This window comes from Sceloporus occidentalis, unplaced genomic scaffold (genome assembly GCF_023333645.1).
Source record: "Sceloporus occidentalis isolate IW3139 unplaced genomic scaffold, rSceOcc1.0.p SCAF_1, whole genome shotgun sequence".
Lineage (NCBI taxonomy): Eukaryota > Metazoa > Chordata > Lepidosauria > Squamata > Phrynosomatidae > Sceloporus > Sceloporus occidentalis.
Window position 1 is genome coordinate 173833781 of NW_028316981.1, and position 19154 is coordinate 173852934.

Genomic DNA, 19154 nt, shown 5'->3' on the forward strand with positions numbered 1-19154 from the left:
TGAAAATTCCTTTTTCAAGGATGCAACCTGTAAATCCTTTACTGTATGCCCAGGAAGGTGGAAATGTTCTGCAACTGTTTTTTGGATATTGCCATTTCTAATGTCAGATTTGTGTCCATTAATCCTCTTGTATAGAGACTGTCCTGTTTGTCCAGTGTAGAAGGCAATTGCTTAATACCACTTAGCCAATATCCCAAGAAGTGCATTTATATCTATGAAAGCCCATGAGAAAACAAAAAAGCAGTTAGTCTTAAAGATGCTGCCACGTTTCATTGCCCTCTCCTCCCTTCTTGCTTTTTAGCCTCTAGGAGACCTAGGGCTGAAACAGATGGCTGTATGGGGATGGTTTAACACCTCTCTTTTGAGCGTGGGATTGGGGCCGTGGCAACTGCACGCCGTGGCCCTGATCTGGCTTTTTCTGGACACAAAAACAAGCCACAAAATGCCACTCCTTTTTGTACTGGGAAAAGGGCAACTTTTCCCTGACAGAATTGGTTTTTTGGTGCTCCCGCGGCATGCAGCATATAAATGCCATGCCGCCTGAACGCCGCAATGCTACTCACCATCTGGTCAGGCGGGTAGCATGACACCGGCTTGGGGGTGGTGTCGGGGCATGTGCCGTCTAAACACCACACACCCATGCCACCCCCAAGCCAGTGTAATGTACCGGTCTGTTTTGCCCCTAACCCGGCTACTTCTTTGAAAATACAAATAAGAGATACAGTATTTATCAAACTCTTATGAACTGCTTTCTGCATTGGGCTGCTCTTGTTGTCATGTATTCACCTGGCCCTTGTAGTTGTGTCATGTAGGCCTGTGAGTCACAATGGCTAGTGTGCTAGACTAGGACTGAGATAAACTTGGCTTCAGATCCCAGCTTGGCCATCAAGTTCACTGGATGATTTGCGGGGTCTTGGTGTAACCTATCTCACAAGGTTGTTGTCATGCTTAAAGTAGGGGGCAACAAATGTCTTCTTCAGCTACAAGGAGGAAGGGTACATAACATCTATTTTGTTAGTGGCTGATACTGACATGTCAACTTATAACAGAAGCCCTTTATGTGTCTTGCAACATAAAAAGTATCATGAGAATGTCAGATCTTATAAGTAGCAAACTACAATGCTATAAATTTACCTTGTGATATCATGGGCTATGAGTTACTTTTCAAAGGCAATGAAGTAGTCTGGTACAAATCACAAAAGGAGGAAGCCGTCAAAACCAAACAACAAGCAAAATGCTATAAAAGAACAAAACTGCAAAACACATTAAATAAATGATATAATTACAAAATCATTATATACAAAAACAATGACTGTACACAAAATTACATACTCAACTATGAAAAAGAAAAATATACAGACAATATCAGAAATAGTGCAACTTGGCATGACTTTACTTTTAATTCTGGGATTTGTAGTTTTGTGAGATACCTAACCTTCTCTGTCAGACAACTCTGGTGCCATAACAAACTATAAATCCTAGGATTCCATAATATTGAACCATGGCAGTTAAAGTGGTGCCAAAATGTATTATTTCTGCAGCTCTTGAATGGATTTGCTTGAAAGCATTTTAATTCTATCGCTTGGTTGTATTTTAGCAATTACTTTGTATATGTTCTTACTTAGGCTTTTGTAAATGCTTTTAACTGCATTTGTTTTAATTCTTATAAACTGCCTTGAGTCCCAAGGCATAGTGCTTCTGCTACTACTATTACTGTTAAGTAGTAGCAGCAGCAGCAGTAGTTATAATAATGATGGTGGTGATGGTTGTTGTTGCTGGAGGTCTGAAATGGTCACTTCTAGACAGGGTTGGAAAAAACATGTTTTTGTTTTTAAAAAAACCAAACAAAAACAAACTCAGACTCCATTTTTATTTGTTTGTTTAAACTGTGTATATATATATATATATATATATATATATGGTTTAAACCATTTCCCCCCATTGCATTAATGTGTAGAACTACAGCAATATAGGACTAAATCAGAAAATTAGGTAGCAAAATGCACTTTAGATATTATGGCCACTAGCTTAAATAATAATTGTTCTTTGTAATGTGCTCTTTTAAGCCAAATTGTTTGGGTTGAACTTATGTTAATTGAAGGATTTGTTTCCAGACAGCATTTCTGAATGGCACTATAAAATAAACCTTTGAATAGGACGAGAAGTCTTGATCTGCATGCTAGGGAAGAAACACTGACCATCTTTTTTTTTATCACCATTTGAAATGAAGGTGTGGACTGTCCTGCTACCAAGATGTCATGGTGGCCACTGATTTAGGACCAAAACACACTGCAGAAATAATCCCGTTTGAGACCGCTTTAAAGACCCTGGCTCAATGCTAGGGAATTCTGACCAATGTCATTTTGTGAGACATGTAGCCTTCTCTGTCAGAGAACTATGGTGCCACAATGAACTACCATTCCCAGGATTCCCTAGCACTGAGACAGGAATCCAGCTAAAGCAGTCTCAAACTGGATTATTTCTGCAGTGTGTTTTGGACCTCAGATGGCTTTCAAAGGGCCTTAGTACGAAACAAGATGTATCATGAAATTCATAACTGCACAAAATACACGAATGTGCAGGCCTTGATCCAGGTTAGGAGCATGATAGTGCAAGCTGGGAGCCTCAAACATTTGCTCCTCACTCTGGTTCCAGACTTTTGTTTACATCCAAAGAAAGTGGTGCAAATAGCTTTTTCTCTTATTCTCAGCTAGGGAGAACTTCTGGTGCCTCTGAGCAAACGATAAACACCAGGATTCTATAGGATACAGACAGGTTAGTTAAAGTGGAATCAAAGAGCTATAATCTAGAATGAGGAACAAAGGTTTATTTAAACAAACAAACATTTTAATAAATAAAATTCTGTAGTGTGAAAGGGCTTCGTATCACCTGTTACAGATTACACTTTTGTTTAATCTGTTAATCTGTTTAATCTGTTACCTTTACCTTTAAGTGTAATACTTTTTTTGTGTGTGTGCATACGTGTGTATGTGTGTGAGCAGTTTTTCCTCACAAAGAGTTTCAGCTTTGGAATTTCACATTTTTCCTTTTCAAGCCACCTCTCTCTAGGCTACTAGAGCTAGTGGGTCTTTCATTTCCACATCTGCATCAGGCACAGGCGCAGAGACAGTACAAAAGAGGAGTCAGTGTCATTCTGCGCTCATGCCCCATGATATTTCCTGCTTTTGTAGCAGCATCAGCTTGCAGGACCTCTAGTGCACTCTCAATGCACTGAGGTTTCCTGGTTCGTTTCAAAAGAAGAAGCGAGACAAGCGAAGATTTCCTAGGCTAGAAGCTCAGTATTCTCCAACGTCTTGAAAGATTCTTAATAATGGGATAGAGCCATTGTGCACAGATCTTTGATGGTTACATTACTCATTCCAGGACTGAGTCCCCTGTGGGTTTAGCTTGCAGGATTCAGCATTGGCTTAGGTTGCAGGTTTTGGCACTGGCTCATCCTGTTTATTATTTGTTATATTTATATCCTGCTTCTCCTCTAATAAGCTTGAGGCAGCTTTTTTAATTCTTCTCCTCTCTATTTTATTCTTACAACAACTCCATGGGAGTAGGCCAGGTAGGAAAAGAATAAATGGTATAGGGCAACCCTGTGTGTTCATGGTCCAGTGGGATTTATAATCTGATTCTCTGAAATCCTTGTTCCAACTGCTTAACCAATATCTGCACTGCCTCTCTTCCTGAGTTGTGCTCTCCCATCACAAGAGTCCAGAACCTTTTATTTAGGAAAAGGGGGAGCAAGGGTGTAGCAGGGTGTGTATATGAGTGACTGGGATGAGGTCTTTGCCCTTCAAACAAGAATGAAATTCTCCTCTTATTCTGGCCAAGATGGCTGACTATTAGTAGCATGACTTGAGTGCTGCTCCTAGCTTTGCAGGATTTATTATTATATTTAAGTATACAAAAAAACTGAACAGAGAAGCCAAAATAAAGCTGCTTTGGGTCACTCTGGAGGTATGCTGTTTAAATGACACACACATCTTAAGAGGCCAGAAGCTGCACTTCAGTCCTTAGGACTGGAGTATGGGTTTGGTGCCGCCTCCAGCCTCTTGGGACGCATGCAGCATTTAAACAGCATTTTGGCCTGTCTGTTCAAGCTCAAAGATACAGAAGGATTCCACAAGAACAGAAATGCAGTCTCCTGGATATCCTCCCTGACATCTCAGGAGTGGGTTGAAGAGCGGTCTGGTAGAGATGTGTGCCCTGGCAACTACAACATTCCCCAATGAAAAAGCTGAAGAATCACAAGGATTCATTAAGGCTAGCTAGATAGAAGCTTCTCCAAATATTTACAGTATTATTAAAGGACTTTGGATGGACCATGCTGAACAAGGATGCAAAACACACTCCCCTTGCTGGATTGGTAATTTATTATGATTGAGTGAGTACAAACAATTAGCATTGTAAATATTTGAAATGAAGTTTCTGTTAAGAAGTATGTGAAAGTGAAGCTAAGAGCTGAGAGAGGTAGCTAGCACAGCACCCCAAAACTGAAGATCAAACTGAGTGGTAGTTTGGACTGGAAAGAAGAAAGAGAATTGATGTCTCCAAGTCTTAAACAATTAAAAGGACTATATGGAAGCTATGTTTTAGAAAAGGGGAAATAAATATTGCCCCTGACTCCAGAATTTAAACAGAGAATGAATTACACAGCATCATAAATATGGCTACCAGAAAAATGTCCAAAAATGGACTGACTGTAATTTTAGTAGGATTCATTAGGTGTTTCTGTAATGGTAGAATAATTTTTTTCCCTCTTGTTTATTTTTCTTTTCATTATAAGTAGTCAGGATGGAGAGGCCACAGCACCACTTTATATTAGTTGTATGTCTTTCTTTTCTTTTCTCTTCTTTCCCCCCTTTTTTCTTCTTCTCTTTTTTCTTCCTTTTGTTTCTTTATCTTTGATTGTATATTATTTTGATTGTAAATTAGTTTGTTCATAATAACTAATAAAAGTTAATAATAAATGAGAATGAAATTGTCATGTTGTAGTTTTCAAGTTGTGCCCACCCAATGAAATTTTCTGTCAGTCCCCAAATTTCTGGTGTGGCAGAGAGGAAGACACTGAAAGTTGTTCATTCAAAAACATTTTCTAGTGGTTGAGTCTGCATTTCTTTGGTACCTTTGCCTGTCCCTTGTCTTTGGATGCCTAAAATGTATTTCTAAATGTTCAACTGCACTTTTAGGTTAAAGCAATATAAGAAATTTGGTGACTGAAGAAAATATTTTTCAGGGGGGCAGAATTACTGTTGGGGGGGGCGACACACTCACAGCAACACCCTGGGGATGGACAAAGTTGACTGCAATCCGTGTTGGCCCTAATCAGCTTAGACAACAGTGAAGGATGATGGGTTTTGAAATCTAAACACTTGAAAGGCAAGAAGTTGCCTGATCCTGCTTTAGCAGTTTACCCTTTCCTGCTTTTGGCCTCATTCAACACTCTTTGATCCTGGACTGAGAATTGCTTGATATTTTCACATCCTTCTCCTACACATGGAATCAATGTGGGCAGCTAGTTTACCATGCCTTGATCCTGTGAGGCCTTGGACAGCAGGTTAAGAATGTGTGGGCACTGGCAGCTGATGTTTTTCCTTTCCACTGCTTAAAAAAAAAAATCACCTGCACATTTCTGAAAGTCAAGTTAATGTTAAAGTCACAGAAACAACCAGTCTCTTTTTATTATGGTCATTTGGCAATCTCAAATGCATGTTTATCTGGAAGTTAATTATTCTTAAAACAGTCTGAAATCTTCAGGACCGCTACTGAAAGCAGACAAGAGCCAGTGTGCTGTACTGGTTTGAGGGCTGGACTAGGACTGTGAGAAACCAGGGTTCCAATACCTATCTAGCCAAGGAAACCCACTGGGTATCCTCAGGGGAATCATACTTTCTCAGCCTCAGAGGAAGGCAGTGGCAAATCTCCCCTGAACAAACCTTGCCAAGAAAACTCTTGTGATAGGTTCTCCTTAGAGTTGCAATAAGTCAAAAAATGACTTGAAGGTGCACTACAAATTGAAAGCAGAGAAGTTAACTGCTGAATTTACAGGGATAGGATAATTCTGAAAAATTGCATTGGGTTGCAAGCTTGACTCTTGCTAAGGAAGCAGGAGTTGTGGCCACACAAAGTTTTGGAATAGAGTTCTCACAATTTGTTTGCATTGATCGTGCTAGTGGAGCTTTTGCAAGAACACAGATTCAGTAGCCTCCTTTTATGTTGTTTAGTTTCTACCTTTGTTCCTAAGACAGACATAATGTGTGTCTTTGGAAACTTGCAACAAGTATATTGTGCATTTTGGCTGGCCAATAAGGGTATCATTGTTTGGTGGATTTTTGTTTGAATTTGCTAAATGAACAACACAGCTACCCCTGGATGTTTTTAGTGTGTGTGTGTGTCTATGTGTGTGTATGTATATGTGCCTTTAAGGTGCCTGTCAACTTATATCAACTCGAGGAATTTCATAGGGTTTTCTTAGGCAAGGAATCATCACAGGTAGTTTTGCTAGTTTCTTCCTATAGCCTCCAGCACCTGGGACCCCTTGGCAGTCTCCCATCTGAGTACTAACCAGGATTGAGCCTTCTTAGCTCCCATGATCTGGTGCCTTTATGGTATTTATGCTCCACCCCAAGGCTGAATTTGTTTTTGTGATTTCTGACTTACGGCACACCTATCATGGATATTTCTTGGTAGAATTTGTTCCAAAGAAGGTTTGCCCTTCTTTCTTCTGACATTTGACTTGCCCAAGCTCACCCAGTGTGTTTCCATGGCTGAATGAGGATTCAAACCCTGGTCTTTCAGTGTCTTTCTCCACTCAAACTATTACACCATGCTGGCTCACATACACACACAGAGGGATACCAGGGCTCAACAGTGTATCTGGAAATTATAGATATGTAATCAGGATTCTAGTTTCAGAAGCATGTATAAGCTGTTCGTTGGTGGGTGAGCAGTGGCCAGTTCAGGGCTGGGAATCATGAAGCTCTCCACATACTGTTGGATTGCAGCTCTCACCATTTCTCATCATTGACTACATGGGGTAGGGCTGCCGGGAATTTTAGTCTAACAACATCTGGAGGGCCATGTGATTCTTACACATGGGATACTGGAATTAGAATTTGCCTCCACAAATTGAGACAGATACTCTTACTTTTTACAATGCAGAGGTGTATTGTATTGTTGGATTGCAGCTTTCATTATTCCTTGCCATTGATTTTCCTGGCTGCAGCTAATGGGAACTGCAGTTCATAACATCTGGAGGACCACAAATTGCCCACTCTCATTCAAAACACTTAAAGCCATTCCTGAATTGTATAATTATTATATTAAGACATTTCAATAGTGCTTCTTCCCTAACAATTTCAAGTAGTTTATAATGCTGTCTGTGAAACCCCTTACCCAACGTGGTGCATTTGGCCAGGGCTCCAGGAGGCCAGGGTTCAAATCTCCACTTAGCCTTAGAGTCCCACTGTGTGAGCTTGGGAACGTCACACTTTCTCAGGCTCAGAGGAAGGCAATGGCACCCCCACCTGACAAATCTTTATAAAGAAAATCCTGTTTCCATAAGTCAGATTTGATACTGTAAATCAGATTTGATTTGAAGGCACATAGCAACAACAATGTGAATATCACAACACACACTGAAGCCATTGTTGCTGCTGTGTACCTTCAAGTTGCTTTTGACTTACAGTGACCTGAAGGTGACCCTATCATGGGTTTTTCTATGGCTGAGAGTGTGTGACTTGCCCAAGGTCACTCAGTGGGTTTTCATGGTTGAGTAGAGATTTGATCCCTAGTCTCCCGAATCATTAGACAGTGATAAAACAATAAAAACTCAATGAAAGTATATAACATTTCCATTCAATGCATCCAAAGAAGCGGCTCTATAACTAGAAAAGCTGATATGAAAACAGAAACCAGTTAGTCTGAAAGGTGCTACCACATTTTGTTTTCTGCCCTCCTGCTTTGTTCCTTTTTAATGTTTCTAGGAAACATATCCAAGGATGGCAGGCTGTCTTGCTAATGGAATTTAATTTAGTTATTAACAACCAACAGATCAGACATCAGATAAACATCTATCATCAGACATACATAAAACAAATAAAATAAAATTAGATTCAAATTATAAAAGTAAATAATATTAATTGGGAATCCAGTTACACAGTTTACTCTTCAAAAATGTGAAATTAAAAATGTAAAATCATTATAAAAGTTTTAAAAACCATTTTACACTGACAAACCAGTGCTGCTGCACAAAAGCTGGCCACTTTAGTTGTTACTGATGGACACTGGTCTGCCAGCAAATAGGATACATAAAACTCATCATTTCTTCCAGGAAAACATCTAAGAATTGGATAAATAAAAATGTAACAGTAACCATTATAAAAAGGGCAATATATGAATACATGTCCTACTGTCTCCATTGTGCCAGTTCTACAAGGGCATATGCGTGCATCATAAGGAATATTGTTGTATCTCCCTTCCAATAATAATAATAATAATAATAATAATAATAATGCTTTATTTGTATAGCGTGGTAGCGGGTAAAATACCGTATTTTCCAGAGTATAAGACGACTGGGTGTATAAGACGACCTCCAACTTTTCCAGTTAAAATATAGAGTTTGGGATATACTCGCTGTATAAGACTACCCCATTCCAAATAAATTTTTTGAAAAAGCTCAGATTTGATTTCAATATGATAATTTTAATTCAAATGCTTATGACATGCAGGTCCTTAGCAGGAAACCTTGTTGTATACAAAGCTTGCTTGGATTGGTTAGCTCTCCCTGCCTGCCCAGTGCTCCCTGTCTCCAAGACTATCAGAGCGGTAGCTGCTTTCATACGATCGTTGCATACGGCGGGGATGCATCCACGGCCATTTTTTAGCTCCCCCCACCATATGGGGTGACCACAGATTCTCCAGTCTGGCTTGGAAGTTTCAGCACCTGCCCTATAATATGACACCCGGCGTATAAGATGACCCCCGACTTTTGAGAAGATTTTCCTGGGTTAAAAAGTAGTCTTATACGCCAGAAAATATTGTATCAAATTTTGCTTTACTGTATTTTGGAAGGGTTAAAACACTCAAATGGTTAGCTAACAAAAAGCATGACCATTATCTCTAAAATCAGGGCATGCGGTAGCTGCTTTTACATGATGTTGCAACTCATTATCTATAATACACTGATGAATTTCCTGTTTTGCTTTCTTATAACCCATTGCCAGAGTAGAGGTTTATGAAAAACCCAATTTAGCTAGTTTCAGAGTCTCATTCCATCAGTTACCAAAGGAGCCAATCTCACCAGGGTCAAAAGCATTCTTAGCCAAAAATTAAACTTAAGTAGCCATGCCTGAGACTCAGTTGACATTTGACCTGTCTCTAGATGTAAAATTGCATTAGGCACACAACTAGGAAGACCAAGAATGGATCTCAGAAGTTTTGTCTGTGTGGATTCCATTGAAACAAAATTAGTATAAACACACCACTGCACCCCTTATAACATCTGTGCCAGGGCCTTCATATTAAAGACCTGAATGGCTGATGGAATATGCTGACCTCCTTTGGTGAAAAAGAAGGATAGAAGTGCCTTTATACTTCTCTCAGCATTTGCTATGGCATTAAAGATTGAGCTTTCCAAGAGCCTGAGGACTGAAAAATCACCCCCAAATACTTGTAGGATTTTATCTGCTCAAGTGGCCGGTCATTTATTTGCCAATTGTGCATGGTCCGTTTCCTAGTAAACACTAGGACTTTAGATTTATCCAAGGGTGGCATGGATAAATGGAACTTAGCCCCCCCCCAGAGTATTCAAATGGCCAGAAGGAAGAGGGGTTGGCCTCCAACAACACCTCATCTGAGAACAGCAACATCTTCAAAATACAGGCTTGTGACTAACATCATCATGATGTTTTTTTAAAAATCTGATATGATTTTTAACATCTTTGCCTGATAAAGAAGCCAGTGCAAAGGCTTGCAACACATATTTTGAAGACTTTGGTTGGCCAATACAGGTACCACTGTTTTATGAACATTTCTCGGAGTAATTGGCAACATTAGTAGAGTAGCCATAAAACATTCAGAGTATTAGAGAGTGGGAGAGAGAAACTATTGTCACTGCCAACAGTACTTGAGCCACAGTTCAGACAATGTCAAAAAAGGAGAAAAGGAATTTAGGACTCCAAAACCTTTCTTAAAAATAGGGTCTTGATCATCATAGGAAAGGCCAGCTGAGAGCGAGGAGATGAAAAGAGCTTACCTGGGGAAGAAATTCCAGAGCTTGGGAAAGGTGGCTGGTATAGTCCCCTTGACTTGGCATATTTCAAGGATGGGATGATCTCAAGAGGCAGGCAGGTAGGCAGCTTTGTACTGGACAAGGTGGTCCTTCAAGTAGCCAGACCTTGACTTCAACCCTTCAGGGCACTGCATGTTATTACCAGCTACAGTGAGGGTCTCAGATGGATTATTCAAGGGGACTTCAATATCCATCACCTATTACTGGGGGTTTAAAGTACATACAACACTTCTGGGTTAGAGTATATACCAAATGGAACCAGTCCTACCATTAGCCAAAGTGAGGCAGCTGCCTCAGGCAGCAGATGCTGGCATGGAGCAGTAAGATGTTGAATAAAAAAACTATGTGCTATGTGGTCTGCCATGTACCTCCCACTAAGTAACTCTGCTGCCTTGAGAACATGCTCTTCTATCACCAGGGTTGAAGACAGATTCAACAGCCAATCCAATTTGACTTTGGGGGATGGAATGGAAAGGGGTACCATCTTGTTCTTTGCCTGGGGCAGCACAATACCTACAACTGGCTGTGATGAGAGACCATTCTGATGCCAGTGTTTCTGTACATTACATAAATTGCAGAGGAGAACAAGCCTCCCATACCATTAGACACTTGGGAATATTGGCAGATTAATTTGAGTCTTGTTATGAAACAGATTAGAAAAGGGGTATCTCTGCAAAGATCCTCTTTTACCCAGCCATGTAGTCCCGGACTGGCTTCTACCCTTTCATGCCCCTGTGATACATGCCTGGGAAAGAAAGACATGTTGCTCAGAAAAGTAAAGCCAAGGCAGACGTTGATTCTATTGGAGATGATTTGTCGTGGCAGCTAAGAACTGAAGAGACAGATGCTCATAAAACTCAACCCTACCATTAAGCACGATGGCCTCAGGCGGTAGGTACTTGGAGGCATAGCAAGACTGCTAGGAGAGAGACCTGTGTGCCATGCAGCTTGCCCTCTGGTCTCCCAGCTAGCCTCCTGCCTTCTGGGTCAGTGGCAGATGGAACTGCATTGCAAGTGCCTGGGAGGCTTTACTGCCAATCCAATTGGGGGATTCATATGTAGGAAGGGGTGCCATCTTGTTCTTTGTCTCAGGCAGCAAAACATCTTAGCCAAGGCAGTCCTTATGGGAGTGCCATGCCAACTGCATGGATCCTGTGAATTTAAAGGCAGGTTCATCCAGATTTCAGTGTGCATTTCTTCTAGTCTCTTAATCTGGCACTCTAACAACTGCACCACTATTGGATTAAAAAGTATAGTTATTAACAAATGAGAGCCAGCATGGTACAGTGGTTTGAGTGCTAGACTGGAATTCAAGGAGAGCAGGGTTCAAATCTGATGATCTTGGGCAAGTCACACTCTCTCAGCTTCAGAGGAAGACAATAGCAAACCTCTTTACAGTTCTTGCCAATAAAACCCGAGGAAAGGGATGGCATAAACTGGAGTCAACTTGAAGGCATATAACCACCATAACAAACAGGAACAAAAGGTCAGTCCAGATCCTAGAAATAAGTTGTTGTTGCTATTAGCTGCTTTCAAGTTGACCTTGACTCATGACAACCTGTGAATGAGACATCTCAGAGCCCTCCTATCTTCCATCTCTTTGCTCAGGTCCTGTAGGTTCAGCCCCCTGGCCTCCGATAGGTTCACCTTAGGGTCTACATAAACTGGAAACAACTTGAAGGCAGGCAACACACTCACAGGTTGGACTATGATTCTAGAGATCAGAGTCTGATTCCCTGCTCGGCCATGGAAACCCACTTGGTGACCTTGAGCAAGGCACACCCTCTAGGGCATTTAGGCTCCTATATTTGTAGTACATATGCGAAGATGATGATGATGGTTATTATAACTGCTGCTGTTGTTGCTGCTGCTAATTGGGGACCAACAAGAGCCCTATAAAGCATGTAGTACTCTGTGGCTGCAATCCCAAACTCACCAGTCAAGGGAATAGCATGGACACCTTATTGGCTGTCCATGGTATCCTCAACACTCTTCCCCAGTACCACATCTCAGATGAATGGATTTTCACCCTATCCTCTTTCTTCACTGTCCAGCTTTCACATCTGTACATAGCTATGGGGTATAAAATGGCTTGGACGATTCTAACGTTCGTATTCATCTGTATACAGTTGGCCCTCCATATCTATGGGTTCCTTATCCACGGATTCAACCATCAATGGTATGAGAATACTTTAAGAAATTAAATTCCAAAAAGCAAGACTTGATTTTGCCATTTTATATAATGGGAACAATTTTACTGTGCTACTGCATATAATGGGACTTGAGCATCCACAGATTTTGGTATCCACAGATGCTCCTGGAACCAAATCCAGCGCATACCAAGGGTCTACTGTATTCTTTAAAAAACATCCCATTTTACTAAATGTTCACTTTAACCACATGAAACTATGTATATATAAATACATTTAGGCTGTGCATATGATATTGTAATTTAAAGGTATTTTAATTTTGCTAGTCATTTATGTCACAACTCTTACTTTCCATGACATTCAGTGACATATGGGAACTACCACTGATGAGTAACAGTAGTACAAAACAAACAAACAAACAAACAAACAAACAAACAACCCCTCCACAAAGTTTCAGTGGGCCCTTGGCATCCATTGGGGTATGATTCCTGGACCTCTGTGGATGCTCAAGTCTCATTAGGTACAATGGAAGTAAAATGATGTCCCTTATATAAAATGGCAAAGTCAAGGTTTTCTTTTTGGAAATATACAGTGGGTCCTTCTATTATGTGGGGGATGCGTTCTGGACTCCCCTTGAGTAAAGGAAGAATGCGTATGCTCAAGACCCATTGAAAACATGTGCATGTGGCGCTGTGCAGTGTGCATGCCATTGTTTTTCCCCTGGCGTGGCTTCAGCATAAGCTGAAAGCTGGGCATGGTGCACACTGTATTTGGAATATATATATATATATATTGGAATACTTTCAAGCTGTGGATGAATGAATCCATGGATAAAGAATCTGTGGATATGGAGGGCTGGCTGAAGTAAAGATTCTGTGCCAGGAGCCCTGGTGGCGCAGTGGTTCAATGCCTGTACTGCAGCCACGCACTCAAAACCCTAAGGCTGCCAGTCCCTCTGAAGGGACGGTGTGAGTAGGACCAGGCTCAGGGTGAGGAGAACGGAGAGGCCTCAGGTTTCTTTTACATTCAAATTCAAAGAATGGTGTTCCCCCTCCTCCTCCTCCTCGTTGCCTGGCGAAGAAGCCAGTGTGACTTCCAAAGCTTGCAAGCAGTGCTTGGGCATCAAGGTCTCCCATGGTCAGGGATGTTCCTTGGCTTGGCTCCATGGCCAAGAGGGCTACCCCAGATGTTTCAGGGGAAGGACCCGGCCCCCTTCCTTCCCCCCACAGTCTCCCTCCGTCCCCTCTCCTCCTGCTTGCCTGCCTGCCTGCCTGCCTGCCCCGGGGCCAGGAGGGGCCCTTCCTGGGCGGCGCTCGGGGCTCCAGGTGAACTGAGGAGCCCTGGCCTCGGGACTCTTGGGCGCCTCGAGTGGCCCTGGCAAAGGAGGGCCCTGGGGCCAAAGAGGCAGCGAGGGCAGGCCCCCGTCGGCCAGGAGCACCAGCGCCCCCGCCTCCGCTTCAGCCCCCATCCCCAAATGCCTCCCACTGAGGAGCAGGGACTGGGATTGCTAGGAGGAGGAATACTAATACTACTCCTACTCCTAATAACACAATATTATTATTAATAATATCATTAATAATTACGATGTATTATGATGATGATGATGATGATGATGCTGTGGTGGTCCCCCGGAAGGGTCGCTTGCTGGGTCGTCCCCTCCCTCCCCCGAAAGGAGCCGCAGCGGTGAGAGGGTTGGGGTTTGCCTTCCTCCCTCCCTCCCTTCCTTCCTTCCTTCTCTATGATGGTGGTGGAGGAAGGGTTTCCTTGCCGAGGAGGGAGCCACGCGTGGGGTGGCTGTTGGGGGGGGAGAAGGGGATAAGGCGAGAGGGAGAGGGAGAGGGAGAGGGAGAGGGAAAGGGAGATTGAGCCTGGCTGCTTCTCCCAGCCTTTCCCTAGTCGCAAAGGCTGCTCCGAAGGGAGCTCAGGGGGAGGAGGAGGAGGAGGAGCGGGAGACGGGGGTCGCTGAGGAAGAAGCCGCCCAGCCTTCCTCCTCCTCTGGAAGGAAAGAAGGGAGGGAGGCCATGATGGGGGAGCGCCCAGCCTCCTGCCAGAGGGGAGGCTGCGGCGGCGGCGGCGGGGCTGCCGAGGAGGAGCCAGGCCCCAAAGCGCCCCTCGCCCCGGCCTCAAGCGAAGCAGGGCTGAGCAGCCCCCCGACCGAGCCCGGTGAGGAGGAGGAGGAGGAGGAGGAGGAGGGAAGGGCAGGGAGGCCGCTTGTGGGGAGGAGAGGGGGCCCTGGAGGGGGGGACCGAAGGGGGAGACGGGGGCTGAGGGGAAAGGAGACGGACGCCGCCGCTTTCTGCAGCCGCCGCGGGGAGCTGCCAGGGCCGGCTGGCTGGGTGCCTTGTGTCTTGTGTGTGGCAAGGGGGGCGGTGGAGGGGGCGGAGGGCTAGGGAGGGGAGCCCGGGGGCTTGGGGCGGGTGTCGAGCCGGCTTTGGGGCAAGGGCGCCTGGAGAGGGTGGCCAGCTGGAGGGGAGCAGGAGGCTTGAAAGACGGGGGGGGGGCTCCGGGGGGCTGCCTGGCTCTCAAGGCGGGGGGGGGGGGAGGGGCGGGCGTTTGGGGCTGTCTGTGTGGGAAGAACTGAGGGGAGAGTTGTGGGTTTTTCGGGCGATCTGTGGCCATGCTCTAGAAGAGTTTCTTCCTGGGTCTGTCCTCTTCAGAGAAAGCGGGAGAGTTGAGGGGGGGGGGTCTGTGGGGAAGGGGAGCCAGTCCGGCGCCGCAGTGGTGGACTGACAGGAGGGCTCTCTCGGGGTGTGGGGGTGTCTGTGGGGAGTGAGAGCCCCGGCGTGGGCCTGGGCTGCTGGGGAGGAGGGCTGGCAACTTGGCCTCTGTGTGTGTGGCAAGGTAGCCGGAGGGCGGTGCGGAGGCTCTTGGGGCTTGCGGGGAGCGCAGGGGGAGGTTAGAGCCGGCTTGGGGGCAAGGGAAATGGGGAGAGAGGGCTCTGTGGGGCTGGAGGACTGAGGGGGGAAAGGAGGGACCCCCAGGCTGCCTTGGGGCATGGATGGAGGATGTAGAGCCGGCCTGGTGGGTCTTGGTGGGTGGGCAGGACGTGTGGCGGGGGTCCCCAAGAAGGGTCTGGAGTGTGGAGGGCTGCGCTGGGGTGGGAGTTTGTGTAGTTGTGGGGCTGAAGAAAGAAGTCTGTGGGCGCAGAGGGAAAGGGGAGTACGGGAGTCTCAGTTTCTCTTTCTCTCCTTTTAAACATACACATTCCGTTTCCCCTCAGAACCAGCCATGGAAGCCCCCCCGAACCTCGACCTCTTGGAGTCCCCCGAGGGCTGCCCTTCTCCCCTGGAGCTCAAGTCAGCCCCCAGTAAGAAGATGTGGGTCAAGCTGCGGGCACTGTGAGTAGTAGTAGTAGTAGCGACTCTGGTTTTTCTCTATGCTGCAATCCCGCCTCAATATCCACAGGGGAGAGGTGGGAAATACAAATAAATTATTATTATTATTATTATTATTATTAGTCCCCCCCCCCTTTCCTCGCCCCCTTATTGCCCTCTTCCACCTTCTGGGTCCTTCCCTGACGCCTGGGAGCTGGGCTCTGTCCAGATCCACTTCTTTCTGATCTGTGCCTTCTCCGCTCTCTCCCTTTGCAGCTGAGGGTGATCTTTTGGGTAGAAAGACTGCTGGAATGCAGAACAGTGTCAGCAAATTGGGGGGAGAGAGAGCTTATGTGGCTCTATAGTTTTTTGTGGGGTTTTCAGGCTATGTGGCCATGTTCTAGAAGAGAATGCCATTCTCAGAAGATGCCAGCCACAGATGCTGGTGAAATGTCAGGACTAAACTCTTCCAGAACATGGCCACATAGCCCGAAAAACCCACAAAAAACAATGGATGCCGACCATGAAAGCCTTCAACTTCACTTATGTGGCTCTGTTTGTAGCAGTGTCCTCAACCTCTCTGTGTGTGTTTTCTCTGCCCCAGTGTTAGGAATGTGCGTACATTAGTGTCTGGCTAGGTCTGCTTTCTCTCCCTCCAACTCCTGCCCCCATGATCAGTGTTTGAAAAAAAAAAAGCCTTCATGTGTATCCCTGGGCAAGCTTACTGATGCTGGATTTAGTGCGTGCTGCGGTCATCGGGAATGGGAACTGACCAGCTCCGCCACTGGGAGGCTAATTTTTTTGCCGCAGCAATTAATAGCACTTGATGAAGGATCTGAAGCTGTTGTTGATGGGATAACATCCTCCCCCCGTCTCCGCATACATCTTTGTTGCCTGCTGTGTTTGTTGGTCCATCTGTGGGGTTAGTGGGTGAGGAAGCCGTCTGTAGCCAGGGTCAGCACTTTATTGAGTTGGCATTCATTTTAAAGTTTCTCTTCCTGTTGATGATGCAGCTCCAGGACTTACTCTTTTGCTCTTTATCATTTGTGAAGTGGCGTGATGAATGCTCAGTGTAGGAAACAGCCTTGCTCAACAGCAGCAATAAGAATCTGTAAATAAATAGCACATGGTGTTAAACCCTGGAAGGTGCTGCAGCGCCAGAACAGACAGGCCAAAATAAAGCTGCTTTGGGTCACTTTAGAGGTATGCTGTTTAAATGACACACACATCTTTAGAGGCCAAAACCTGTGTCAAAGCTGTGCTCCATCCAGTTCTTAGGACTGGAGCGTGGCTTTGGTGTGATTTCTGACCTCTTAGGACACATGAATCATTTAAATAGCATACCTCCAAAGTGACCCAAAGCAGCTTTATTTTGGCCCTGTCCAGGCCCTTAGAGACTCTTTCTGTTGGATTCCTCTATTATTTCATGCTCTGCCTAGCGATGGTTGTCAAGCCAAGGTCTTGCACATTTCCTGCTGTCTTGCCTTTTATTAAAAAATGAACAAACGGGACAGCAAGGATCAGACCCGATCATTCTGCATACAAAGCATGTCCCCTGCCACTTTGCCTCCCTCTTTGTTAGATGACTGTTAATGATTTGTCCTTGCAGAGTTCCTTATGAACACACTGATCCCCCTTCCACGACTGCACTGGTGTCACTTAGTGGTTAAGATACTGAGCTATGAATTGGCTAGCCTCATCTGAACCTGTTCCTCTTGACCCTCAGTCCCAGAAGATAGCAATATTTCCCTACCTTACACAATCCTTTAAGGTTTAATGCATAGCAGTATATTTGTGGTGTGTGTGTGCCTTCAAGTCACCTATTGCCCTTCATCTGGATGAGGGAAAACAGACTCAGACTCAATCCAGAGAAAACGGAAGTACTTGTGATAGGTTCCCCAGGTCCAGGTTTGGAGATTTGTCCACCTGTCCTAGATGGGGTCACGCTTCCCCTGAAGGATTCTGTTTGCAGTCTGGGGGTGCTCCTGGACTCGTCGCTTCACCTTACATCTCAGGTGGATGCGACGGTCAGGAGTACCTGTTATCAGCTTCGGTTGATACGCCAGCTGCGACCCTTCCTGGGCCGGGGGGACCTTGAAACAGTGGTACATGCTCTGGTAACCTCTCATTTGGATTTCTGTAATGCGCTTTACATGGGGCAACCCTTGTACCAAACCCGGAAGCTTCAACTGGTTCAGAATATGGCAGCAAGGCTGGTCACTGGATCTTCCAGGGCCAGCCATATAACACCGGTACTTAAAGATCTACATTGGCTGCCTATTCGCTTCCGGGCGCAATACAAGGTGTTGGTTATCACCTATAAAGCCCTAAATGGCTTGGGCCCAGGGTACTTAGAGGACCGCCTCTCTCCATATAATCCACCCTGCACTCTCAGATCGCGTGATAAACATCTCCTAAGAGTTCCAGATGCTAGACGAGCCATCACTACACGAAGGGCCTTTTCCACCTCGGCCCCTAAGCTCTGGAACTCGATCCCCGACGAGCTCCGCTCGACCCCCTCCCTAGCCCAATTTAAAAAAGGGCTGAAAACGTATCTTTTCAAACAGGCATACCCCCAATAGCCCTGTTGTGATCCCTCTCTCCCTCACCGTTGTTACAATTGCTGCTAGCTTGGAATGGTTATTGTTGTTGTTTTATATAATGTAATTGTAAATTTCTGACAATGTTTTTATTGTAAATTGTATGTTGTTGGATTGCAAAATCCACCATTGTAACCCGCCTTGATCTCTGGAAAGGCGGGCTAGAAATAAAGCTTTTATTATTATTATTTATCTCTTTTGGATTTATGGTGATCCCATGAATTTCATAGGGTCTTCTTAGGCAAGGAATATGGTTCTGCCAGTTCCTTTCTCTGAAATATAGCCTACAGCACCTGGTATTTGTTGGTGATCACCCATTCAAGTACTTACCAAGACTGACCCTGCTTAACTTCCAGGAACTGGTGCCTCTATGGCATTTAGGCTACTATATTTGCAGTACATATGCTAAGATGATGATGATGATGATGGTTATTATAACTGCTGCTGTTGCTGCTGCTGCTAACTGGGGACCAGCAAGAGCCCCATAAAGCTTGTAGTACTCTGTGGCTGCAATCCCAAACCCACCAGTCAGGGAATAAGCCCCGTTGTGCTTAGTAGAGTTTACTTCTGAGTAAACTGTGCTTCTAAATTTAATGAGGAAATTAAATGAGTCACCTGTCACCAAGGAGAATGGTGGTCTTAAAGCATCTTCTTCTGTCATAAAACTGGCATTTAATCCATGTACAGGAACGCATCAACCCTTCAATTCTTGGACTAAAATCCCTATCATCCTTTACCATTTGCTGTGCTGAGTGGGGCTCTGGGCGGTGATGTCCAACAGCATCCA

The 19154-nt window shown here is 44.7% G+C and overlaps 1 protein-coding gene across 1 annotated transcript in view; it reads left to right on the forward strand.

Annotated features, from left to right (window-relative positions):
* The first annotated feature begins 14318 nt into the window (after window positions 1-14318).
* Window positions 14319-19154, forward strand: part of LOC149322757 (dual specificity calcium/calmodulin-dependent 3',5'-cyclic nucleotide phosphodiesterase 1B-like) — a 150375-nt gene continuing 145539 nt past the window's right edge. The window contains exons 1-2 of the mRNA XM_089482796.1: window positions 14319-14616; window positions 15674-15791. Coding sequence (XP_089338922.1) covers window positions 14475-14616; window positions 15674-15791 — 260 coding nt within the window. The 5' untranslated portion in view covers window positions 14319-14474. The remainder of the gene's footprint in view (window positions 14617-15673; window positions 15792-19154) is intronic.